The following is a 27,771-nucleotide window of genomic DNA, read 5'->3' on the forward strand; positions in this document are numbered from 1 at the left end:
TACAATAGTGATGGGACAGTGACTGACTCCCTTCTCCACCATCACAACTCTAGGGCTAAACAGTGTGTGGTAATTGTGAGGCTTGGGCCAGCTCACATCCTCTGTAAAACAGGGAAATGGCTGGCCCACAGGGAAAAGGGAGAGAAGGCCAACTACTGTGAAATGCTCAGCAAGATGCAGAACAAGGTGTCTGTTGGAGATAACCAGTTCCTCTCCCAGGCTGGTACCCCATCTTCTGAGCAGCACTTCTCTCCTTCCTCTTTCTTTTATACATCTTTCTTGGAGTATGATTGCTTTACAATGTTCTGTTAGTTTCTGCTGTACAACAAAGTGAATCAGCTATATGTATACCTATATCCCCATATCCCCTCCCTCTTGAGCCTCCCTCCCACCCTCTCTATCCCACGTCTCTAAGTCATCACAAAGCACCAAGCTGATCTCCCTGTGCTATGCAGCAGCTTCCCACTAGCTATCTATCTTACATTTGGTAGCGTATATATGTCAATACTACTCTCTCACTACGTCGCAGCCTCCCCTTCCCTCCCTGTGACCTCAAGTCCCTTCTCTACGTTGAGCAGCACTTCTAATTACAGTCCACCACCATGGAGCTCTAAATGACAAGATGAGCAGGAATGCCAGTCATTTTGCCTCATAATTCCCCATGCCCACACTTGCTGAAAGAAGATTTAGGTGGCAGATGAGAATTTTTAAAAAGCCTTCCTGGGCCAATAGAAAGTAGCCTATGATTTGAGCACTGTGATGGTCGTGCCCACTGCCCTGTGGTCTGGGCTTGGAGCTTGCCGGTAAGCCAAAGCCTGCTGGGCTGGCGCCACTGACACCAGGAAACATTAATATCTCGGAAGACCCCAAATCACAAACATGGAGGTTAGTGAATCCACTTGTTTGTTCAATAAATATTCATGGTCCTTCCCCAGACCAAGCTCATGCTGGGACCTAACATAATGAAGCTTTATTCTCTGCTCTCCAGAGAAGCTTAGGTCGGTAAGTGAGATGGACTCATCAAGGGTGACAAGTTCTAGGAAAGGGAGATGCGTAGAGGGTGATATAAGCCTAAAGCGAGGGACCAACCACATGCAAGGGCAGAAGAGAGTGATGAAGGAAAATTTCCTGGGGTAGTGATTTCTAAACTTATATAGCGGGATGGGTAGCCGTAAGTCAGCTGATGTAGGGAAGAGCATTCTAGGCTGAGAAAATAGCACAGGCACTATCTTGAAGCTACCAGAAAGCAAATCAAAGTCTAGAAACTAGAAGTGGTTTAGTGAGGGCAGAGAAGTGTACAGGGACAAGTTAGAACCTTTTAAACCATATTCAAAGAATTTGGACAGGATGGAGCCAGCAGGGTGAATTAAATAATTTTTTAGCATTGAATGTGATCTTTGATGTCATCTGGATTAATCCTTATCTCCAATAAGAGTCACCTCCACAGGACTTCCCTGGTGGTCCAGTGGTAAAGAATTCGTCCTGCAATGCAGGGGATGAGGGTTCGATCCCTGGTCAGGGAACTAATATCCCACATGCCACAGGGCAACTAAGCCTGCGTGCCGCAAACTACAGAGCCCTTTGGAGCCCGCAGGCCACAACTAGAGAAGAGAAAACCCGCATGTCACAACTAGAGAGAAGCCCACGCGCTGCAGCAAAGAGCCTGCACCCAGCAATGAAAGATCCTGCATGCTGCAATGAAGTTCCTCTGCAATGAAGTTCCTGTGGGCTGCAACTAAGACATGGAGCAGCCAAAAAAATAAAAAAATTAAAACTCGAGGTTTGGGGGGGCGGGGGGTGAAGGGGAAGCTGAGACGAAGTGAGAGAGTAGCACAGACATATATATACTACCAAATAGATAGCCAGTGGGAAGTTGCTGTATAACAAAGGGAGTTCAACTCGAGGATGGAAGGTGCCTCAGAGGACTGGGATGGGGAGGGTGCGGGGCAGTCGAGGGAGGGAGGAAAAATGGGGATATGTGTATAAAAACAGATGATTGAACTTGGTGTACCCCCCAAAAAATAATAAATAAATAAATAAAATTTAAAAAAATTAAAAAAGAAAAAATATATTAAAAAAAAAAGAATCAGGCAAAAAAAAAATTAGGAAAAAAAAAAAAAAAAGAATCACCTCCACTTATCCATACACCAGATGTTTATGGAGCAGACAGCTAGGCTATAAGGCAGGCCGTAGCGTGACAAATGTTGAGTTGCTCAACTTCTAAAGGGGAAGAGACAAGTAACTAGGCAATTGCAAAGCTAAGTGAAAAGAGGTCAGACAGAGGACAACCTAGAAATCTGGGAGAATATGGAAAATCCCAGAAACCAAAAGATTTATGATTGAATATAGGGCACAGGAGCATCTGTTACGTCTCTGTGGCAGGCAGGATTCTAAGATGATCCCCAAGCTTCCCACCCTGTGGTGTACAGGCCTGATTAATTCCCTCCCCTTGAGTGTGGGCAGGACTTGTGACCATAATGGGATCTCAGTCTCATGATTCAGTGATGTTACATTGCAAAGATGAAGGGATTCTGCAGAGGTAATGAAGGTCTCAAGTCAGTTGGCCCCGTAGTCGAAAGGAAGATTGGCCTGCGTAGATCCAAACAAGCAAGTCCTTTAAAAGAAGGAGGTGCAGGCCTTCCCTGGAGAAATTCAGAGCAGCAGATATTCTCCTGCAGGACTTTAATCAGTTTGTGGTATTTTGTTACACAGAAAGTGAAGGAAAATTTCACTCTCCCCACCGCCCCCTGCCAAAAAAAGGCTCCTGCAAAAGATTTATTGGCTCACATAACTGAAAAGTTCTTGCCCTTCTGCATCTCCTCTATCTCTCAGCTGCCCATATCTTCAAGTTGACTGCATTCTCCCCCAGGCCCTAGATTCATAACATGACTCTGGCAGCTCCAGGTCTCACATAATTTCTCCATCTGACCCTGAGAAATACAGCTGAATCGTCTTTGTCTCAGCATTTCCAAGAAAAGTCCACAAACCCTGGGGCTCAGAGTGGGAAATAGGTGGAGATTAATGTGATTGCCCTAGGGTTTATAATACATAGTTAATCAATTTGCCTTCGAATAATATCCTGCTTTCATGGACAGTAGAAAGACCTCACAACAATAGATTCCCATTTCCTCCCTTCCGTTCTTCATGCTGTTGTCATATGCTTTGCTTTGCTTCTGAAATCCCTTCCTTCTCTTCCCCTTCTATCCTCAACCCTGCCTCACCTTACACACCTCACACTTGCAGACTTAACTACATTCTGTCACTAGATTGGTTTGCGTTTTCTAAAATATTATATGGATGGAATCATACAGTATGTAGTCTTTTTTGTCTGCATATTCTCTCAGCATAATTATTCTGATTGATCCACATTGTTGTACATATCAAGTTTATTACTTTTTATTGCTTAGTATTTCATCATATGGATATATCACAATTTATTCACATTTTTAAATTTTAACAAGTTATAAATATACAATTCATTGCTAATATTTTTGCTTTAGACCTAGGTCTAGCAAAGAATGACCCATATGCATGCCCAAACCAGCTCACTGACTGATTTTATATGGCCATTGAGCTAAGAATGGTTTTTACAATTTTAAATTACTGCTAAAAAAAAAAAAACCAAAGTAGAGTAATTTGCAGCACATAAAAATTATATGGAATCCAAATCTGAGTCCACAAATTAAGTTTTACAGAAACACAACCATGCTCATTTACCTATTGTCTAAGACTGCTTTCATGCCACAACAGATTGCTTGCAATAGAGATCATATAACTCACAAAAACTAAATTATTTATCTGCTCCTTTACAGAAAGTTTGATGACCTCCTACTTTATACTTGTTATTTTTTTAAGGCAATTAAATTTTGTAAAAAATTTTACTTTCATTTATTCCATTTCCAGTCCTCTTAATTTCATTGTGTAGATCTAAGTTTGTCTGCCATCATATTCCTTCTGCCTTAAGAACTTCCTTTAATATTTCTTTAATATTTCTTCTGGCAGTATATTCCCTCAGCTTCTTTGTCTGCGAATAGGCTTTATTTCTCCTTTATTCTGAAAGATATTTTCAGTGGGTATAGGATTCTAGATTGACAGTTTTGTTTTTCTTTCAGCACTAAGGTCACTCCACTGTCTTCTAGCTTGCATGGTTTCTGATAATTCTTAGCTTCCTCTGCATGCAATGTGTCATTTTTTTCCTCTGGGCTGCCTTTAAGATTTTTGTCTTCTATTTTAGCATTTTAGATATACCTAGTTGTGTGTGTATAAATTTGCTTGTTCTTAGAGCTTCTTGGATCTCTCTGTGGCTTGGTGTCTATACTTTGGCCTCTTGTGCCCCAGCAATCCACCCTAAGAACGTGCCCTGGGTAGTTGCCGCCAACTTCAGCATGGGACCCAGAAGGAACTATATGGAGCAAACCTGAAACCAATCAACAACAGCAGCCCAGTCCAGCCCAGTCAATCCTCAACCTGAAGCAGAGCTGCTTGGCTGAACCCAGTTTAGATCAGTTGAACTATAGTTGACCTAGAGATCAGCGTGAGGATAAACGTTTTTTGTTGAAAGGACCAGAGAGCAAAAAGCAAGAGAAAGAAAGTTTATCTGTAATGCCTGGTTAGAAACCTGAACAGGAATTCCTGGAAGCACAGCTATGCAAAGGCAGTCCAGGAAGCACAACTAAGTAAGACAGATGGGTTCTGATCTCAAGTGCGGGCCCTGGCAGATCGAACTAGCTAAGGCTGTGCCTCTCTCAAGCCAGCTCCAGCAGCCCCTTCAGAAGGCTTTCTGAACCATTCTCCCTCCCCCAAGAGTTCAGGACTTTCTTCCTAAGGAGTTTTTCTCACAAACTCACTTCCCAGAAGCAACTACAGCTGATATTTTGTTTTCTTCTAATCTTTTTTCCTGGAGGCAGCCTTTTCAAGTGCCAGAGAATTATTTGTTTTTACCTTCAAAGGCACTGCGGTTGTCCCCCATCTCCCTAGGGGCATCCAAACCCTAGCCCCTAGCCTGAGGCCCATCTGTATCCAAGCCTGGTGTCGGGGGTGCACTGTGATTTCAGTACCCACTTACCTTCAGGGTAAACTGTCTTCCTTTCTGCCACTTGGGAATTTCCACTTCTTTCTTTGAAACTGGCTAGTTATTTGAAAGTAAATTACGTCAGTTAGCATTCTCACATATTTGGAGCGGGAGGTGGGTACCTATCTGAGTTAGCTCAATCTACCACGCTGAATAAGAATATGGCTTTTTCCTGGGGAACAATCTGTTTCTTGCCTTTCTGTTTGACAATAACACATTTCCCCATGGTCTTGCGTCTCATCTCTCCCAATCTGCAGTGTTTAGCATAGGATCAGGCTCACAGACATCAATACATGTTTGTTGAGGGGCCTATTTTATAAACAAATTTTGGAAGGACCAGTCAAGATGAGTCCATGAGGAACTCTGATTCTGGGCTGAGGGGACAGAGCTGAGTGGGTAAGCAGTGCACAGAATGAGGTGTGGAGAGCTGTGGGTATTTAGGTTTCTTTATAGGAAGTTTACCATGGAGTTCCCAGAACTGCTCAACACAGAGAAGCAAAGTCCTCCCTTTTTAGATAAGTCTACAAATGTTTATCTATAGCTGAGACGCTGACTCACAGGATGAAATCAGGAAACTACCTGCCAGCTGTTGCTGCTTTTCCTTCTCATCATTAGAGGAGCCAAGAAAATTTTGTCGAAGCAGGTGATGCAACAGTGAAGCTGAATGAGAAATACCCAATCCCCTCAGGAACTTCTCTAAGAAAGGGATTGGCCATCCTATGAACTCCCATCTGGAGGTGCCTGGGGAAGAGCTTCTTATATTGAAGCCAGTAAGAATCCCTGGTGATTATGACCACAGGGAAGCAAATCCAGACTGTAATTTGCTATAGTGCAAAAATATTTGGCTTTCAGCAGAGAAGTTAAAAATTCAGAGGAGACAAGAGTGATAGAATCGTAGAGGGGAAGAGTGAGAGGGGATGAGAACAGAGCAATGATGGCTTTCATACAAATTAGAAACAACTTGCATGTGTTGAAAACCTGTCATATGTAATGCATGGATTTTTTTTTCTTCTGGAACTAGATACTTTACAGCCATCTACTGTAAAACTGTAGAAATAAATGCACAAATCTATGGCATTCCTATAGATGTGGCATCTTTTTCTGCACATAATTTGCCACAACTATACAATTCAGAGTGGAAATGAGTATTTAGGCCAACTCTACTATGTGCCAGACACTGTGCTGGGCACTTTCCAAACATTTATCATCTAATCTGAATAATCACCTTATAAAATAGGTATTAACACCCAATTTCACACATGAAGAAGATATTCGAACGTCTGGGGCAGGAAGGAAGAGAAGAGGAGCAGTAGGGGCTTCATCTGTATTGGTAATATAGACTTAACTTGGGCCATGGGCTCATGAGTATATTATAGCCTCTTTATAACTTGGTACATCTAAAATGTTTTACAATAATTAAGTCATTTGTGAGGATTCAGAAAGGTTAAGTTACTAATCTAAAATGACACAGCCTGACAGAACTCTCATTAGAACCAAGGCATTTGTAGTTCTATTAGGTTGCTTCTCTGAAGTGCTTAAATTTAGCACAGAATCATAGTAGGGTAATAAAATCTAGAAAGCACTTGTCCACATTAAGATTGACTCCATAACCAGACTACCTTGTGACACCCTCTATGTATCTGTTCTACTTGGAGCACAGCCTGAACTTCACATTAGTAAATACCAATGGTGGAAAGCAGGGATACTGTAGCACCTAAGTCTAGGGTCAGGATCATTGCTCAGCCTTCAGCCCCTTAAAATTTCACCAAGGGCTCATTAAATTATTAAATAATTTAAATAAATAAATAAACATTAAATAAATATCTTGTCATGCTAATCCAGTCTGGCCTGTGGCTTATAATTATAGCTGCAAACCTATGAACAAGGGTCTTCTGATCTTGAGATGTTCTTTACAACAACACTCCCATTAACTTGTGTGGGGGGGGAGGGGAAGGTGGAACTGGGAGTGGAGGATGGAATTACTATTTACTGAGCATCTATTATGAGCCTGGTATGGTGCTAAGCATTTTCCTTGTGCTACTCGGTCTGATCCTCTTTAATTCCGAAGGATATTCACACACACACACACAAAAGGGTTTTTATGAAGATGCACAGATTAGTAAAACATACAAGGTCATCAGGGAGTTTACATGCAGGTGGGGAGAGACACAAAAATAACATAAGTTCAGGTGTTACAAGGAAGAAGGGCACAGGGGTAGTGACGGCAGTGGTGGAAGCAGAGAGGTGACTTTCTATAGGGTGGAGCATCAGCACAAGGGAAGAGGAAATTACCATCAGGGAAACAGGCAAGGGCTGTTAAGATTAAACAACTACACAAACCCAATTCCAATCTCAGGAGAGAAATCTGCTGGTGGGAATGATGACAAAACTAGATTTTTTTTTCAAGAGATACTCAAATGGTCAGTTCTAATTGTAACCACATTTGACAACAGGGGAAACAAGATGAAATTTAAAGATGGAGAGGAAACAACACTTTGAAATTGTCAACCAATCCACAATTTTCTCTACTACTTTAGGACTATAGTAATTAGTCATATCCGGAAGATCTAATTTTACAAAATATATTCCTTTGTCTCTAATAGGCCCATTCTAACAATTTAATCTAATCTTGCTATCTGTCTCATGGATAAAATAAGAGTAAATGTTAGAAATTCATGTTCATGTAAGTCAGGCATTTCAGATACAAGATATTACACAATGGTTCCTCTTATCTAAACCACACTTCTCAACTCCCAATATTAACAACATAGGGATGCACTGGACATTTAAAGGAAACTAGGAATTTGGGATAGCAGCATTTCCTGATTTCAACTTTTCAACGGTGGTTAATTGAGAAAGAATAAATGACAATTCCAGTATATACTGTTGTAGAGTTTATTCATTTGACATTAATAAGCAAGTAAACTCTGTTTCACCTCTTTTACCAGCCCTTTTGATAGTTTCTATTAAAGCTGCCAAATATGTTCCCATAACCTCACCAGCATATCTTCATTTCAGGCACCAAGACTGCAAGTTGCCTCCTGCACTGAAAGTATCTCCTCCATTCACTGAACACTGGTCTTTTCTGCTAAAGCACCAACTGTCTCTATGGACCTCTGTATTTACACACCAATTCAAACTTTTTAAAATCAGTGTCAGAGCTGATAAGGAACTCAGAAAACATCTCATCCGGTCTGCTCTGACTGAACACACACAGAGGTTCCAAAAGAGCCAGAGGAGAGATCATACTGTGAATTACTTGCAAAGTCAGGGCCAAGGACTAGTCCTCCATACCAGGGGCTAGGGGAATTAGATTTAACAAGGGCATAACAGGTGCCAGATACTTGACATTTACTCTCAATTAATTCCAAAGAAGCAGTGGCAACATTGTATACATGATGAAACAGATTCAGAAGTAACCTGCCAAGTAGCCAAGTATGTGATAAGGGGAGGAATGAAACCAGTCCTGTTTAGCAACAACATCATGCCCTTTTCACTGGATGTCAGTGTCAAAAACTCCTACACTTCAACCAACCTTAATCCATCCCACTTCACATTTCCATCAACCCAGTTCTAAATTCAAAGCACGTGAGAACTAAGCCATCTATCACACGACGTCGGTTGGAGAAGCATATTGCTCAGGCTGCAGGGACATTTCATTTGTTTAAATGTTTTTATTAAAAAAAAATTAAAGACCTTCATGGCACAACTTCTTCCCAGCACAGTTATGTTTTTAGTTATACCAATTACAATACAATTACAACCAATAAATCATCAAGGTGGGGAGGGGGAACTTATGACCTCAAACTTAAAAAGGGGGGAGAGGGCACTTCAAACAAAGTTAAAAAATACTTAAAAAACCTTTCAGAGTAATTGCCAACACAATTGTCTTAGATTGGCATTCCATTTCCTGCCATCTACTCAATGCAGAGGCAGGTAGTGCTGAGAAATGAAGTGTCCCAATACAAGGTGTACAGATGAGGTAATTTACAACAACGCATAAGTTGTTACTCTGTAAACCCTTGCCAACCTTCCCCCCCCAACACTGGGTCTTTTTTTTTTTTTTTTTCATGCTTCTGCAATGACTCCTTAAGTAGCATTTTAAAAACTTCTATTTCTTTTAAAAGGCTCTTGGGTAGCATTTCAGAGTCCTCAGCATTTACTTTCCCTTTCTTGCAAGGTCTGATGCATGTTAGGAGGTCTGGCTGTTTGCAGCTCCCCACATCAGCCTCAGCTACATCTAGGTTCTCTGAGCTACCAGGGTGGGACATGAAGTCTTGATTTACAACCCTCCTCCCCACCTCAAAAGAAAAATTCATTAGTCATAAGTGTCCTGTTCAAATCACAATCCAGTGCAAACGTAATCACAAATTGCATCTCTGGCACATCCGGTGCTTTGAGCTTCTGCACAAATTCAACATGGTAACCCCCCCCCACAGCATTCTAGGGCATAAAAGGGTCAAGAACAATAAATATCCACTATAAGTGGCCACAAAGAAGAAAATCACCCTGCCACACAGTCAGAATGTTTTCCCTACAGTTGAGAAGCATTACAAAGGAGGCTTTAGCTTCCTCTACAGTTTACCATTATAATCACTAAAGCCACCACCTTGATAAAGTTACTAGAGCCAAGATGGGTTACAAAGTTAGATAAGTTCATTAAATTCAACTCCTCAAACAATTATGTTTATCTATGACGCCCGGGTGAGAAAGACTTGTGAATTTATAAAGGTAGGAGAATGGGGAACTAAGACTTCAGGCTTTAAAATATGTTGGAAGAATGTTTCCTAGTCCCCACAAGCAGCTACTGTAATGAAATAACAGGAGAAAATACAGAGCTGATGGTTTCGCTATTGTGCTTAAAAAACTAGGCTTCCTCAGTGAAGCACCTGATAAACTTAGGTGGTTGGATTACAGTGGAAAATCCACTTTACACACACACAAACACACTAAACTGGCGACTTTTCCCATCCCCAATCCCTGCACTGCTGAGACACAAAATGAATTTTATGGCAAAGGATCCTTAATCCCCAGAGACGCTTTGGCTTGTGGTGCTTTTTTAAGGCCTCTCTGCCCTGCCCGGTACCATGGGTCGAACGAGGGATGTATAAAAATGGGGGCCTTGGGAAGCCTCCACGGTACAGGGCTGCAGGCCCCTCAGATGTGAACGTGAGACACCCACCCAGCGAGACCTTTACACAGGGAACTTAAATCTAACCTTGATAAATAAAACCAAACGTTTATTTACACCAAAGAATTTCAACACGGGATCTTTCACACATGAAGGACAAAGTATTATATATATACACACAGCAAGGGGTGGCAGGGCTGTAACAAGAGTTTCGTTTTCCCACAATTACAGGTCTACCATTTCAGTTTCACTGGAGATAGTGGCTCTGCTCCTACCTCTCAGATACATTTAGGGGGCAGGTCTTCTCACTGGATGGCATGTGAGGGAAGGGGAAGGTAGGAGGAAAAGAAGGTAGAAAGCTTAAAATGAAATGCAGTAGCCACATCTCTCATCAGCTCTTAAAGAGATGCTAGCATGAAACCAACATAGACTGTTTTTTTTTCCTTTTGTAAAAAGCAATAAGTTACGCCCAGTAACTACTGAATTCAAAAGGGCCAAGTCAAAGAAAACTGAATTTTGCCTTCCTCCTCCTACCAGCTACAGAGCATGTTGGGAGATGAAAGGGGAGAGGACCAAGGTAAGGAGCCCGGGAGGGACAGTAGTGAAGTTTTAAACTAAACTGAAACTAAATTATAAGTGAGTTGGATTTAGGTTAGGTCAATAAGACATGATTCATACTGAACAGAAGTTTTCAGGACCTGTCTACACTTTGGGTAGATTTTCAGCATCTCAGTGTAACTAAGACATATTTCCACTAGATTCACCAGGATAACCTCACTGAAGCACTTTTGGAGTAAAGTGATATAAGTGACTAGCAGTATACTGCTCTTACAGGTTGGGTCCTCCCTTCCTCCTTCCTTCCCACCTCCCTTGAAGAAGCTACATTTTTGTAATCTCTGGAGAAGAGCATGAGATACAAACCCCCCAAAATGTGGGATGGTAGGGGAGCAGTGGTGGGCATGAGAAGAAATCTCCACCCAAACGCAGCAGCCGGAATTGAGGCTGGTTTATCTTTGTTCTTTAGAGATGAGGAACTGAATGTGGAAGGGGAGAAAAAAATTTGTCCGTGAAATATTCCACCTGCAGATAATTTTTCAGGGAATCCCCTGAGTTATGAAAAGTTCAAGTTAAAAAAAAAAGAAAGAAAGAAAGAAAGAAAAAAAGAAAAAAAAAAAGAGTATCAGCCTATTATAATTTTTTTTTTATGACTGAACTACTATAAATCCACAAGCAACGGTTCAGACACGGTGCTTCTGAAGTATGTCACCCCTCCCCGCCAGGCGCAAGCTGCATCAAGGGAGAGACTGGACTCCCCAACCTCTGCTCAGGCATCAGGAGACAGAAGGGGCCATTACTGCTGAGCGCCAGCGGCAGCTGGAACAGGCATCCCAAGGGGGTTGGCAGCAGCAATCACTGGTGAGCCTGCCAGAGGTCCAAGGGGTGAAGGGGTTGGCACTGAAGAAATCCCTGAAAGAAAACAGCTGACAGTGAGCTAGAGACACCAACCATGGGAATCTTGGTCACTAGTTTTTCAGAGGACCAATCTCAAAAGTGACACAATAAACAAATTCTCATTTTATTGAATACCTCTTCTTACATTTTTACAAATTAAATCTAATTTCAAATTAAATCCTCACAAATTAAAATGACAAGTTCCAATAAATTTAATAAACAGGTAAAAAAACCTAAGTTTGGAGAGTTTAAGCAGTTTGTCCAAGGTGGCAGCTACACCTGGATTCCAACCCAAGCCTGTCTAGGGCAGCAATGTCCAACCAAACCGTCTGCTCTGTAATCTGTACTAACATGATGGCCACTAGCTACATGTGATTACTGAGCACTTGCAATGCGGTTAGTGTAACTAAGCAACTGATTTTAAAATTTTATTTGCTTTCAGTTAATTTAAATAGCCACGTGGCTAGTCACGATGAACTGAACAGCAGAAGGTTAGGTCGAAGCTCACGCGCGTGACCACATTGCCTAGAGTTAGCCGGCATTTTCAGAGCAGGAAGGATCGTTTTTCATCTTCTAAATAGTGTTTTAGGATTTATTTCCATTTAGTTTCTTCCACCCGTGATCAGATTACCTGTTAGATTACCCTTCATCAGCTAGTTCTTTACACTTTCAAAATGTTATATATATTTTCTGAATAGGTAATATAGCCACAGAACTCAAAAATAGCTGAAAAGAGTATACAGTGTGAATTCTCCCTTGCCCTGTCACTTGGCCAACTTATGGCACCATTTTTGAAGTGTATCCTTCCAGAAATACTTTATGCATATACTTAAATATAATTTTATAAAAATATGCACATAAGAATCACATATAAGAATGTGATTATATATTCTTGCCCATTCCTAGTCTTGGACATGGTTCTACATCTTGCTTTTTCCATTTCACATTACTACCTTGGAGTTGAAGCTAGAAAAGAATAGGAAACAATCTTTTTCTGGCTATATAGCATTCCACTGAATGGATGCCCCATAATTCATTTTATCAGTTCCCTACTCTACAGGGAGCTGTTTTTAATATTCTGTGATTACAGATAAGGCTAGAATGAGTAACCTTGGATATATATCATTTTGCACATTGGCATGATACCCAGAGGATAAGCTCTAGAAGACAGCCAGTTCTTTAGAAAAAGAACTGAGACAACAGCAATTCTTTGACGGTTTCTGAGTAAGTGCCCTCACAATCTCGAGTGCATCCATGTGGACGCTGCCTACAAATATAATTCTTAGGGGACAGGCCTATGGTTTCTTCTGGGTAAAAACTCACTCTAAGTCATAATGACTCAACAACAATTGAAAGTAATTTCATATAAACCATTATGATTTACTAGGCACACCATAGTTGCTCTGGAAAAACGCAGAGAACCATTCTTATATGCCTATATACCCATGTACAAATCCCATCTCTGTTCTCCCTCATTTTCTCGCCACCTACTGTCACTGTAACCTGTGAGATGAAAGGATCTCTTTACTCTTCATGGCTTGTTGAGACTTTCAAGTCTCAAATAATTTTTGTGATTCTGGCCTAGAAGAGACTGTTGATGCTCTTACTCAAGGCAGAGCCACTAGAGTATACCAGGTTTCAAAACCATCCTGAAATATGGTGGGAAGAGCCATATGGGTCAGTATGTCAATAAGGTAATCATTATAGAGAAGAGGGAGGGCCACAGAAATCAGGCCACAAAGAGGGAGCAAAATTAAGAATAACTGCTATCTTTTTTTTTTTAAATGGAACTCTTATTGAGATATAATTGACATATAATAAACTGTATATATTTAAAATGTACAATTTGATTATTTTTTGATATTTTTTTCTTATTAGTAATGTGCTATCTTTTTTTTAAAAAAGAAATTTACCAATGAACTGACCTGACATCATATTGGCGCTGCTGACAGGCGTACTGCCCCCTGGCATGCTAGATGAGCCCATTCGAGCCTGGTCCTTCACAACAGTGTCTAGAAAAGAGATGAAAAGGTTAGATTCTGTTATGCCTGAAGGATTAAACTAACAGTCTGGGGTCTTAAAGCAGTCATCCTCATTTTTTAAATTTTATTTACACTCCATATTATTTCCTTAATAATAGAATTAAGGTGTCAACTGCCTTCACTATGAATTGAACAAGTAATATAAAATAGAACTATCTTCCCTGTCAAACTGTGGTAAAAGCCAACTATTAGAATAAATAGTAGGAAAAGGAGGTAATTATTCATAGTAGAACTAATTTAAAACAAAACCAATCTTGTTAAGAGTTTAATGAGATAATACAATCTACCCTTACCTAGACAGTAATATATTATCAGTGAACTGGTTTTACTGCAGTTCATAGCTCAGCTGGTCAAGCACGGTGCCAAACAGGCCAAAACCACAGCTTTGTGCAAGTTAGTGCTATGACCACAAACTTCACTCTCCGTCTCGATCGGCTTTGTCAGTCTGCTTCAGGTATGGGAGACTGAGCAAGAGCATAACTGATTCACCAAAAAACCATCCGCCTGCTCCCCAAGGAACAAGCTAACACTGAAGCTAACACCACAGCGAGGAGGGGGTAGAGCTAAGTGGCATTTTCATTCAAGACAGCAGTTAGCTGTACTTACAAACCTAGGTCAAGGTGTTCATACAACAAGGTTTTCAAGCCTCTTTGGCTCTCTCCGATGAATGATTAACAGGACACATATAGGGCTGTATGTTCTAATCCAACCACTTCAGACTAGCCACTGAGAAGGGTAACCCACACAGTAGGAAAAGCAGTTTATTTAGGCGTGATCATGTGTCAGGTACTCTGTTAGATAAGAATCCTCTCCACAATTCTGCAAGACAGTTGCCATAACTGTCCCCATTGAAGAAACCAAGGCTCGTTGTGGGTGAAGTAACCCTGCAACAAGCTAAGTAAGGGAGGTTGGGATTCCAATTCTGTTCTGTAGGGCTCTGGGCCCAGAGCTTTCTTCACAGCATATATTCTCCCCTGCCTTGTACATCCTCCTGGGCAGGCCTGCACAGGCTCCGTGGACTGAACAGCTGGACTCACAGAAATAGGGGTGCTCCATGGCCTCTCTTGCAGTGAGCCGTGACTGGTGGTCGTACCGCAGCAGCTTGTCCAGGAAATCCAAGGCCTCAGGGCTGACAAGGTGCTGGTTTTCACTGTGGACAAAGCGTTCCCATCGCTTACGGGAATGTCTGCAGAGCCAAAAGGGGAAATGAGAAATGGACCAAGGGGCAAAGAAGCCCAACATTTCACTCCTACATTTTCCTTAGTGGCTAGGATTCCAGCAAATCACAAAAAGATATCAAAACTCAAGAGACTAGTCTTATACCACTCTGCCACTGGAGAGACAACAAAGCTAATTGGAGAGACTGGAAATAGCAGTGTTGCAGAAAAAAGAAATCTGGGTCCCCACAATTTTGAAACAGTTCAGGTTACTTTACAGAACTGAATGCTTCTGCACAGCAAGGAGAGTCAGGTGGCTGGGCTAACCAGGCCTCCCCCAACCCTTTCCTGGCATCTCTGTCTCTGGGCCAGCAAAAGCCTCTGTATCAAGAAAGTCCACCTCTTCCTGTTAAGTGATGAATGAATTAGTACTGTGCTTAGTCACTATTTTTAGAGTCTGTTGTCTGCACATCAGTCTTGAAGCATGTAATTTCTATGACTATTTCTTTCTCTTAGAGAGGGTTTTGTCATTTAGAGAAGGAAGCTAAATCAAGAGATTTTGATTTCTGACTCAACTGTAACCCCTTCTACTAGACTCTACTTTGCGTTCTGTAGCAGCGGACCGCAGACACCTCAGCAGTGTTGGCAAAGAGAATGTAACTATTTTCGGGATCCAAAGTACCAGCTTATACCCAAAGTGCTTAAGGTACAGATGCAAAGATTTTGTTTTATGACTTACCTGCCCAAGATATCGTTGAAACGTGGATCTAATTCAATGTTGTATTTGTCAATATAGTCATATAAATCTTCTGTCCCCAGAACCTTGGCTATCCTCACCAACTAGGATTGAAGAAAGACAAAACCCACACCAAAAGCATATTACATGATTAAATCAACAATTAACCATGACTGAATCAACAGAATGGGATCATCATGGCTATAGGTATGAATGTTACACCAAATTCTCTTCAGATTTTTTTGTACAACATGAATGTATTTCCACATAACACTGCCTAAATTATTACTAATGTGAAAGTATCAAAAAGAAACCAAACCACTTTATAACCTGGTTCCCTCCCTCTGGTGAAGTCTTATTTTTTTTTCCCCACTTACAACCCAGCTTAAGATGTCACTTCCTTTGGGAAGCTGCCCCCCCATATACTCAGACCACTCATTCCCAATACAACTGCCTTTTGTATCCTGTCTATACTTCTACTCTGACATTTACGACTGTAACTTATTTTCTTACATGTTTGGTTCCCTTACTAGATAAACTATGAAGAATTTTTTGAGAGGAGGGGCTATTCTTTGTTTTTTTTCTATATTCCTCAGTCCTGCATGGCACCTGACAAAGAGTTGCTGACTTTAACTGAAATCACCTGGTATTCTTTGACTCACATGAGAAATGGTCATCATATTTATATAACATTCTTGAAATGATAAAATTGTAGAAATGACGATTACACAGAGTAGCATGAAGGAGGGGGAGGGGAAAGTTGGTGTGACTATAAAAGGGCAAATGAAGGATCCTTGAGGTGACAGAGATGTTCTGTACCTTGGTGGTATTGATATTAATATCCTGGTTGTGATACTGTACATAGTTTTGCAAAAAGTTATACTAGGAAGAAACTGAATAAAAGGTACACTGTATCTCTGTATTAATTCTTACGACTTCATAAGAATTTACATTATCTCCAACTAAAAAGTTTAATTTTAAAGGTCACTGTCCTCAAACAAGGCAACAGTGCTTTCCACAAGGCCCTAGAATCATTCCAGCTTCTCTTGAATGAAATGGGCTGTTGATCTTCATCAAGGGGAAGTGCAGCTAGTATAAAAATACTATATTTCTACTGACAAACATCAACTCAATCCATATGATGAGACAAAAGGATCATAGAAATACCACATGTAAACCAACATGTTGGAGAAAACATTCCCAACCCTAATGAAAGCTCACAGTAGGAGATTCTAAGGTAATATCCTATATTTTAAACTATTATTCTTTTAATTGTAAAATATTTTATAAAACATGTATATACAAGTATATCTCACAATTAAACAAGCCATGCAAAGTAAAGACTAGGGGAAAAACTAATTTCAAAAGCTAAACCAAGACACCAACCTGAGGATCAATATCAGGCTGGCCGAGCAAGCCATCAACTGAAAACTATTCTAGGGTCCCACTCTCAGAGATTCTAATTTATTAATTTAATAGCTCTCAGGTGGGGGCTGGGCATCTGTATTTTAGCAAGATCCACTGCAGTTTCTAATGGGTAAGCTGATTTGGCCATCGCTAGGTAAGATCAGTAAATTTCCTAATAGGAACAACATATATCACCTGATCATAATTGTCATGTCCATGGAAAAATGGCTCCTTCCGGAAGATCATACTCGCCAGCATACAACCCAAGCTCCACATATCCAAACTATAATCGTACATCTGCATTAAAGAAAATGTCGTCATCACACAGGAAATGACAAGAATGAATCTTGTCACTTCAAATTTTTAAAGAAAAGCTCTTTATTAAAAACAAATCACTTCATTGACTTCAAAGTCCAAATACCAAAAATATCTTTTTCTTCTATGCATTCCCACCCATGCTCCCTCACCCTCTCATTTAAAATCTGTACATACTATTTTGAATTACTTTCTTTACTTACATAAAGAACACCCCAACTGTTAGCCTATTAGCCAACTGACACACCTTTTAATGTCATTTTATTGCATGAATGTTTCAGAATTTAATCTTTAACTTTCCCTATAATAGGATAGTGTTTTGTTTTTCACCATTATAAATAATGTTGTAAAGAATATTCTTATGTATAAAATGTTTTTTGAACTCAGGGTTATATCCTCAAGACCCCAAAAAAGAATTTCTAGGACAGAGTCTGAACTTTTTAAGGTATCTGATAATAACACCTGGGAGGACTGGGGCAGGAAAGGTACTCCCAAGGATTTTGTTTCTGTGAGAAGAGTCCTTTTTTTTCTTTTTTTGGTAGAGGGGAGGTCCTTATATCTAGAATACAATTTAAGAAGAGAACTTTTTTAGTTTACTTTTAAGGTTGGTTAAATCTAGCTTACAATTCTCAAGGTAGCTCTGTGTCTTTCTCTTCAGTTAGGATCAAATGCAGATCTATTCATAGTCTACTGACATTATGACGATACAAACATAAATTGTGGAAGATGAACTGAAGTGATTCATATTTTACTTCCATTTTATAAAAGTGATAGCCATGGATGTGTGCAAATGGCCTACTTAAAAGTTCAAAATGACATTTTTCACAAATTATGTGCAAAATAAACAAAGGACCAACATTTTATCTGCCCTTCTCTTCTCACCTGATAGTCTACAAGTAGCTCAGGACCTTTGAAATATCGGGAAGCAACTCGGACATTATATTCTTGGCCAGGATGGTAAAACTCAGCCAAACCCCAGTCTATTAGCCGTAGCTAAAAGAAAAAAAAAGGTAATAAATAATGAGTGGTTTTATCTTTCAAGTTACCCCCCACAATGCCATTAGAGTACTTTTTTTTTTTTTTTGGTTGTGCGGTTTGTGAGATTTTAGTTCCCTGACCTGGGAACTCGGCAGTGAGAGGGCAGAGTCCTAACCACTGGACCACTAGGGAACTCCCTACTCTTTCTTTTAAAAATAACAGCCATGTTACTCTCTATTGAAACCTCTTCAGTGACCACCTATTGCATTTAGGATGAAAATCAAATTTCTTAGCTCGAGATACAGGGTTCTCTCCAATATCTAACTGCCTTGCTCTAGTGAGACTTATAGTTCTTGAAAAATAAAATCTCATTCTGTGCTTCTGCAAATTTCTTAAACTGCTCATTTGACTACAATGTCTCCACTATCCAATCTAGACTCCTACTGTGGTGAACACCTCATCTTTTGAGTTAAGTTAGCTCCTTTAATTAAGTCTTTTCTAATTATGCAAATAGAAGCCACCATTGTCTTTGATCTGCCCCACCTCCCCCCAACAACCTCAGATAAATTTCTTTTAACAGAACCTACAACTTGTTGCTAAATATTTGTTTTCTATCTTTTTAAAAAATATGGACTGTAAGATCCTTGGTGGTAGGGACTGTTTATTCACCTTTGCTAATTTTTAGAATTCAACGTAATGCCCAGTACACAGGAGAAATATAAGAACATTTGCTGAGTGAATGAAGTAAGACAAAAGCCACACAAAACAGCTCTTACCAAAATGTATCCTGAAAGTGGAAGTAGAAGTAGCAAGGACAAGAGACAACCTTAGCAACTATACTCCAATTAAAAAAAAAAAAAAAAAAAAAAAAAAGTGGCACCGTTATTTGCTCTTCCTGCAAAGCACGACCATGATCTGAAGTGTGAGCAGTAGGGTCTAAGCAATGCCTGACTGCTCCAGCATTGTCTCCAAAAGTTCACCGTTAATTAGGTTCAGTGTCTTCTTTTAGTAAACAAAGGGAAATATAACAAAAGGTATGAAAGAAAGTAGAACTTTTTAAATAATCTTTCTCTTCGACTTCTTAATACCAGTGCTCCAGAGCTGTCCCTGAGCTTCCGGTCTTATCACTAAGTATTTCCAGATGACTATTTCTGGTCTTGTGGCTTCACACACAGCATTTCTGCTTTTCCCACCTATTTAATTTAGCTCACATCTCTCACCAGCCATCTCTCTGTGATCACCTAACAGACATCTCAAAACTAAACCTCCGATTAAACCCTGCAAAATCTGTTTCTCCCACAGATGCCTCCTCCTCTGTTACCTTACAGGTAATTCCATTTATCCTATCATTCAGGTCAAAAACTTCACCCTGGATTCTCGTCTCCCTTCTACCCCACATCTAATCTGCCAACAAATCCTGTTGGCTCTACCATATTCTGACCATATCATCACATCAATGGCCACTGCCTTGGTCCATACCATAACCAATCTCTGATTTACTGCAATAGCTGCTTTTCTTAACTAGTCTACCTTTCACTTTTACTCTCAGTTCTCCACAGAAGAACTGATCCTTTTAAAAAGTATTCTTATTTAAAAATGACTATAAATTCATAGGAAGTTGGAGATGTTCTGTGTACCCTTCACCCAGTTCCCCTGATGGTAGCATCTTATATAACTACAGTACAATATCAAAACCAGGAAACTGACACAATTCAGAGATCTTTATCAGTTTTACATGCATATCACCATAGATGTCCTTTGTGCTATCCCTTCCTCTCACTTTAACCCCTGCAGCCCCTCTGTTCTCTAATTCTATCATTTTGAGAATACTATAGAAATGGAACCATCAGTTTAACTTTTGAGATTGCTTTTTTCCACTCAGCATGAGACCCATCCAAGTTGTTGCATTATCAACAGTTCTTACTAATCAGCAATAATACTACATGGTATAGATACACCAGAGTTTGATGAATCATTTACACACTGAAGGTTTTTGTGTGGACCTAAGTCTTTGTTTCTCTGGGATAAATGTCACTGCTGGACTCTTTGGTAAGCCTATGTTTAGCTTTTAAAGAAACTGACGAATTATAAAACAATAGTTTGACATTTTCCAAAATGAGTGTGCCGCTTGACATTCCCACCAGCAACATATAAGAGATTGAGTTACCCTGCATCCTTGTCTGTATTTGGAACTGTCACTATTTTTTATATTAGCTGTTCTAATAGATGTGTAGTGAACTTTTAAATACGCAAGTGAGAACTTACCAACCTTCTGCTCAAACCCTGCAAAACCTCTGTGTCTTCAGAGAAAAGGTGATCTTCAGGGTTGATGTGGTTCTATTTCTCTCTCTGATCTCATTTCCTTCCCCTCTTCCCCATGTTCATTCTGTCCCAGCTCTAGCCTTGTGCTATTCCAACATGCCAGGCACATTCTTGTCTCAGGGGTTTGCATCTGCTATATCCTCTTCCAGAGACTGCATGGCTGATTCCCGTCAAATGTTCTCCAAAACGTCACCTTCCTAATGAAACCTTCTCCTTGCCACCTTGTTTATAACTGCAACATCCCCTGCCACTCCCATTTCTGTTTTATTTTTCCTCCACATCACTTTTAACTTTCTATCCCACCAGTCTCCCCCAAATGCAAGCTCCTATGGACAAGAATTTTTTGTCTAAATCAATTGGTTTGCAAGGCAGAAATAGAGACTCAGATGTAGAGAACAAACATATGGACACCAAGTGGGGAAAGTGGGGTGGGGGGGATGAATTGGGAGACTGGGATTGCCATATATACATCACTAATAAGAAAAAAAATACCAAGTTGTTCACTTAAATATATGCAGTTTATTGTATGTCAACTGTATCTCAATAAATGTTCTTAAAGAAAAAAAAAAAAAAACAAAAAACAAACAAAAAAAGAATTTTTTGTCTATTTTTGCTCACACATATATCCCCAGCCTCCAGAACAATACCTATTACATAGTGTGTGCTTAAAAGAATATTAACTGAATGAACAAATCACCTATATCCCCAAAGCCTGCAACAGACAGCCATCACTGCATACAAAAGAGGGGCTTGGGTCACCTTAAAAAACAGAAACGTTATATTGTAGCTTTCATCAAAAGTACTTGTAGAACTCAGAGGCCTCATGACACTTGCTAATAAGCAGCAGCATTTTCTGAATATTTCATCCATTTCACAACTATACACAATTCTCACAATAACCTAGTGGCATGCAAGACAATCATTACTTGTATACACACTGTACAGGTAAGAAAAAAAGAGGCAGATGAGGAGAAAGACGTTTCCCAAGAGAGTAGTTTTTCAATAAATGAGACTAGAAACCAGGTTGCCTGCCAAAACTAGTGTTTTTACCCACTATACTAATCTGTTTTCTTTTTGATAGGAATATGAATGAATAATGTTTTAATCGTGATTTTTAAAAAAAAAATTTTATTTTATTCTTGTTGACTGACAATGTTGTGTAAATTTCTGCTGTACAGAAAAGTGATTCAGACACACACACACACTCTTTCAAATTCTTTTCCACTACGGTTTATCACAGGATATTGAATATAGTTCCCTGTGCTATACAGAGTAGGACCTTGTTGTTTATCCATTCTATAAACTCCCAGTCTATCCCTCCCCCTTGGCATCCACAGTTTGTTCTCTATGTCTGTGAGTCTGTTTCATAGGCAAGTTCATATGTGTCAAATTTAGATTCAACACTGACTTGTTCATTCATTCATTCATTCATTCATTCATCAAATATTTTTTAAGTGCCTAATAGGCACCATGGACTATGACAGATGCTAGGAATAAAATGTTGAAGATGGGCTGTTAACTCTATCACGTTGATAAATAAGACTTGTCCGTCTATTACTACTTTACCTTTCTGTGCTCATGATCAATCATGACATTATGGGGCTTTACATCTCTGTGCATAATCCCCATGCTGTGACAATAATCCAGGGCCTGTGGGAGGAACAGGTAAGAAAAGAAAGTGTTAGCTTGTATAAGAGTGATTTCTTAGTTGAAGTCCCTTACTTTTTCCTCCATGGTTTTCCTTCTAGACTCACAACACACCTGAGAGTCAGGGTTAGGATAATCACTTCCTCATGTATTTTTCAGAGACTTGTGCGAACCCACGCATGGCCTCTAGACTTCAAATCCTGTTCTTGCACAGCTGTTTCAACGTCCCTTTTGTTAAAAAGACCCAAAGTGTACACCAACTGGATCACTTCCAATTTCTCCCCTTTACCCAGAGTCTGGATTATTTTCACAAACTTGAGCCCCTCAAAAGAAGAAAACTCATCTGTACTACAAAACTCTTATTCAAAGAACAGTAATTCTTTAGCAGCTAAGAGTCTGCAATACAGGTCAGCAAACCACAGCCCATGAGCCAAATACAACCTGCTGCTTGTTTTTGTGAATGTTTTATTGGAACACAGCCACATCTATTTGTTTGCATGTTGCCTGTGGCTGCTTTCATGCTACAACAGCAGAGCTGAGTGGTGTGACAAAGACTCTGTGGCCCATAAAGCCAAAAAGTTTACCGCTTGTCCTTGTAAAGAAGTTTGCCAACTCCTGATTTATGACATCAAATCCAATTTGAAAACCATGTCCAATCTCAAACTAGTGAGTGGCATGACCTCTGGGGCTTGCTAATTCATGCCTTCAAGCCAGCTGATGTCATTGGCCAAGGTCTTGTCCTTTCTGAAGGGCAACTTGGATTCCTATAGTTCCCAGGGTTAGGCAAGCATATCCTTAAGTTTGTGAAGTTCTGCTTGCCACAAGATTGCATGAGCCAATGGAAAGATCAAATATTTCTGCTGGCATAGTCTCTTTAGGGTCCTTCTAAGGTTCAAATGCAGGCTTTATGTAAACCCTCATTTAGTAAGACACTAGCCAACTCAGCAATCTTCTTATCTATAAAGCTGATGTTGTGACTACTGGAAGCAATATATTTAGTGATCCCATTATAGAAATCAAAGTTCATTCTAAATCAGCAATCTCTACACAGAGATTTACATAATCCTTAGAACAACGGCTCTTTGAGGGCTGCGTTAAAGTTTACTGTTTTACTTGTTCAATTTTAAGTGAAATAAAGTATCTCAGAAGCCAGTACACCAGGAATTATGTTTTTACAAGTTTTGACAATATAACTAACTTTCATGAGAGCAAGACAGAGATTACAAATATTTGTTAAGGAGTCCCACCTCTCTTCTTAATACCCTTCCCAAAGCATTATAAATTATATTCCTACTGGACCCTATTCCATAACCTTTACATCAGCATAAAAGTTCTGATGCTACTAATTTATTAAAAATTTATATAAACAGGCCCCCCACCCCCCACCCCATAATATTTTACAAAGTTAACCCACTGGCTTTTCTACACTCATTTGGATTATTTAACAAAGGGGAGCTCAATCTAAAGATATTTAGTATTCAAGGTTCCCTTACCTTCAGAATCTCATACATGTAAAATCGAATATCATAGTCTGTTAACGTCTGGTACAATTGCTGTTAAAGATAAATACAACATTTGAGCCAAGAAACAGTACTGAAAGGAAGGCAATTTCTCATCCTCATTTGTAGTAATTCAAATTACAACTTGGCTCATTTACCACTGTTCTAAGATCTGTCTGTTCACCAGTCTCTACTTCTCCAACATAACATTAAAGAGATACTTTGGGTCTTTAATTCTCCATATAAATGTGAAGAATTACTTAAGCTCATATTGCTAAAGCTATAATCTACTTTTGGGAACATACCAATTTATATACACAACATTCACTGACATATGTTTGTAATTTAATTTGTTTTTCATTTACCTCCAGATCTTCTCATAAAACACACATGGACAAATACATAACCTCCTTAGTAGGGAATTAAACCACCTTTGGCCTACACAGTTATAGGCACTATCGAACCAACTGAACAGAACTATTCCTATCCCAATTTGAAAGTAAACTCTGAACACGTCATGTATCTTTTCCAGTTTCCAAAGAGTTTCAGACTTTAAAAAAAAAAAAAGTATATATCATTAAATGGTCAATCATGACCTCTGACAACAGTTTCCTTGAAGTTATCATTTTGATTCTAAAACAATTCTTCTTCCTTTTTTCTCCTCTCAGCAAAAGAACTCACCCATTTATTGATACCTAGCATTCTTCACACTGGACTGGTGCAAAGGCAAGTCAAATACCTTTACAACTTATAACCCAAGAGAGTGCCCACATTCTTCTGTTGTACTGGAACTGAGAATTGTTTGAAATTGGCTAGAAGTCAGAGATATCTGTTGCAGAGGTTTGTGTTTTAGCAGAATTTACATCACCCTTCCCCACCCATCTCTTTTTAAGATCTAGAACCCAAAGTTTCTGAGGAATCCTAAGGTATAAGCAAGCAGTCCTTGCTTTTATATACACAACATGTTCCTTCTCCAACTTTGTCATTTTAAGCCGAAATGCCCTAAGGCCAGATACCAACTGAACATGAGCTGTTGCTTTCAAGTTTGACATCACTGGAAACTGTCAAATGGTGAGAAATAAATGTATCGGTCACTAAAAAGAGCATGAAACAAAAGTGCAAAATACCAAATGGGGAAAGTGGGCACTGTTTGTACAAGAGTATGTTTATCTTTAAATTTAGGACTGTAAGGAAGAAAAGCTCTTTTTTAAGCAAGTTAGAAGAAAGCTCTTCTAACAGTAACATCCCTAAAAGACTTTCTATGTGGTCTAAAAACCCAGCAGCTTGAAATGGTTGGTTATACATCATACCTTGAAGTCTGTGTTGTTTACGTGTTCAAAAACCAAGGCAGGAGTTCGTGACTAGGGGAAAGAAAAAGAAAACACACATTAGTAATAGTCCTGGCAGTTTTAGTGGGCACAATGTTTGTGGACACTACGTGGTGAATTTGGCAGTCCTCGCCTCAGTAGTTGGAAACCCTCTAATGCTACAAGCCCTCCCCACTCTGATCATCACCACACTTAGGTCATTTTGGGGATGGATTTCAAACAGAAGACATGGAGCTGAAGTCTCACCAGGCCCTAGGCAGCCCGACAATGCGCCCATCGCCCATCCGCATCGGACCTGAGTTTGCAAAATGGATTAACACATTTCAGTTTCCAGTGCTATCAGTCTCTTAGCCTAGAAGAATAAGAAATAGTCTGTGGGTGGAGGTCTCTTTGAAAGAAAGACCCAAGCTAGTTAAGTGGTATAACTGATTAAGCACTTTTAATGCAGGACTTAATGGTCGAGGAGGGAACAAACAGAGGCCAGCTGTGCTCAGGGTCAAAACACTACCTCAGCCCTGGTGGGCCTTACTAGTGCCTACTATACTCACCACAGGGTCTTTTACAATGTCTGCCAGGGTGATGATGTTGGGACCACCTCGCAAATTTTCCAAAATCTTTATTTCACGCTTGATTTTCTTCTTCTTTACTGGCTGAACGGGTAAAAGTACATCATTAAAATAATTATTTCAGGATATTTCAACAGGTAATGTAATATATAAATGGCTTACTTATGAGCTCCTTGAAGGAAGGAAATGTATCAGACTCATCTCTGAATCCCCTTCTCCTAGCCCTGTGCCAGGTACTATACAGGCACTTAGCAAATATTGAATTGAAAGCAAAAGATTTTCGCTCCAAAGACCAGAACTCTGCAAAATTATCATTTAATCCCAATCATCAATCCAAAAGTGTTAACTTTTAAAAACTATAAAAACTAGGAATGTAAATGGTAATACAAGGTATATCTAGAAAAATCTTTTTATTAACTAGATGAAAGATGGGGCTCTTTCCATTCCTTCCTCTAAGTCTTATAAACAACCTACAGAGGTGAAGAAATTGGGACCAACAGCAAAGATAGCCACATCATCTTTGTGCAGTATAACCTTCTGGGTTAAATATGGGCCTGGGACTCAGACTGCCTAATGTGAATCCTACTTTAATTACCTGCGAGCTTTGTGCCTATGGAAAAGTTATATATCTTTCATCACAGGTAAAATGATCAAGAGTAATTATATCATAATATTATTGCAAGAATCAAATGAGATATCTGAAAAGACCTTAGAATATGGCTGAGACACAACACATAATATCTGTCTAGCCTTCTAATCAATATATCTTCCATATTCCTTTGTCTTCACCCATCATTTCCACATCTGCTCTGGTACAGAAATTACTTTCATTTTTCTGAGAAGGGCTTTGGTCCAAATGCATCTCCTCTACAAAGCCTTCTTTCTAAACAGTCTAAAACAGTGCTGGTCCAAAAGAAATATAATACGAGCCACATGTATATTTTATTTTTTATTTTTTAATTTTCATGGCCATGCCTCATGGCTTGCGGGCTTAGTTCCCACACCAGGGATTGAACCCAGGCCACAGCAGTGAAAGTGCTGATTCCTAACCACTGGATGGACTGCCAGGGAATTCCTCATGTGTATTTTATTTTATTTTTTTTAATTTATTTATTTTTTCTTTAAGCTCTTTATTAGAATATAATTGCTTTACACTCTTGTACCAGCTTTTGAGGTACACCAAAGTGAATCAGCTGTATTTATACATATATCCCCATATCCCCTCCCTCCCACGACTCCCTCCCACCCTCCCTGTCCTGGCCCTCTAAGTCAACACCCATCATTGAGTTTATCTCCCTATGTTATGCAGCAACTTCCCACTAGTTATCTATTTTACATTTGGTAGTGTATATATGTCAATGCTACTCTCTCACTTTGTCCCACCTTCCCCTTTGCCCCCTCCCAACCCCGTGTCCTCAAGTCCGTTCTCTACATCTGCATCTTTATTCTTGCCCTATCACTGGGTTCATCAGTACCATTTTTTAAGATTCCATATATGTGAGTGAGCATACAGTATTTGTTTTTCTCTTTCTGCCTTACTTCGATCTGTATGACAGTCTCTAGGGCTATCCACCTCATTACAAATAACTCAATTTCATTCCTTTTTATGGCTGAGTAACATTCCATTGTATGTATGTGCCGCAACTTCTTTATCCATTCATCTGTTGATGGGCATTTAGGTTGCTTCCCCCACGTGTATTTTAAATGTTCTAGTACCCACGTTTAAAAAGTATAAAGAAACAGATGAAATTGATTTTAATAATACATTTTAGTTAACAAAAATATATCCAAAATCTTATCAACATGTGCATCAATATAAAAACTTACTAATGGGCAATTTTATATTCTTTTTTTGGGGTACAAAGCCTTTTAAATCTGCTGTATTTTATCCTTACAGCATATCTCAATTTGGACCATACACATTTCAAACGCTCAATAGCCACATGTGACCTGTGTTTGCCACACTGGACCATGCAAGTCTTTCCTACTGGTGTTGGTCACCTCAGACTACTGACACACTCCATATGTTTCTTAGAAATTGTTTTAAGTATATATCATCTCTTCATTAACAAGACTACTGGTTACTAAACTTTGAGATCAACCTGGATTTTTTAATATAC

General features: G+C 39.6%; 1 protein-coding gene across 3 annotated transcripts in view; it reads right to left on the minus strand.

Annotated features, from left to right (window-relative positions):
- Positions 1 to 10,290: 10,290 nt before the first annotated feature.
- CSNK2A1 (casein kinase 2 alpha 1) overlaps positions 10,291 to 27,771 on the minus strand; it is a 52,524-nt gene continuing 35,043 nt past the window's right edge. For all 3 annotated transcript variants that reach the window (XM_057701652.1, XM_057701650.1, XM_057701653.1), the window contains 10 exons: positions 25,634 to 25,735; positions 25,068 to 25,118; positions 23,752 to 23,811; positions 22,178 to 22,261; positions 18,194 to 18,304; positions 17,192 to 17,293; positions 15,593 to 15,693; positions 14,734 to 14,882; positions 13,580 to 13,666; positions 10,291 to 11,669 (listed from right to left, as the gene is read on the minus strand). In XM_057701652.1, the coding sequence (XP_057557635.1) occupies positions 11,554 to 11,669; positions 13,580 to 13,666; positions 14,734 to 14,882; positions 15,593 to 15,693; positions 17,192 to 17,293; positions 18,194 to 18,304; positions 22,178 to 22,261; positions 23,752 to 23,811; positions 25,068 to 25,118; positions 25,634 to 25,735 (963 nt within the window). In that variant the 3' untranslated portion in view covers positions 10,291 to 11,553. The remainder of the gene's footprint in view (positions 11,670 to 13,579; positions 13,667 to 14,733; positions 14,883 to 15,592; positions 15,694 to 17,191; positions 17,294 to 18,193; positions 18,305 to 22,177; positions 22,262 to 23,751; positions 23,812 to 25,067; positions 25,119 to 25,633; positions 25,736 to 27,771) is intronic.

Source organism: Hippopotamus amphibius, chromosome 12 (assembly GCF_030028045.1).
Source record: "Hippopotamus amphibius kiboko isolate mHipAmp2 chromosome 12, mHipAmp2.hap2, whole genome shotgun sequence".
NCBI classification, from domain to species: domain Eukaryota; kingdom Metazoa; phylum Chordata; class Mammalia; order Artiodactyla; family Hippopotamidae; genus Hippopotamus; species Hippopotamus amphibius.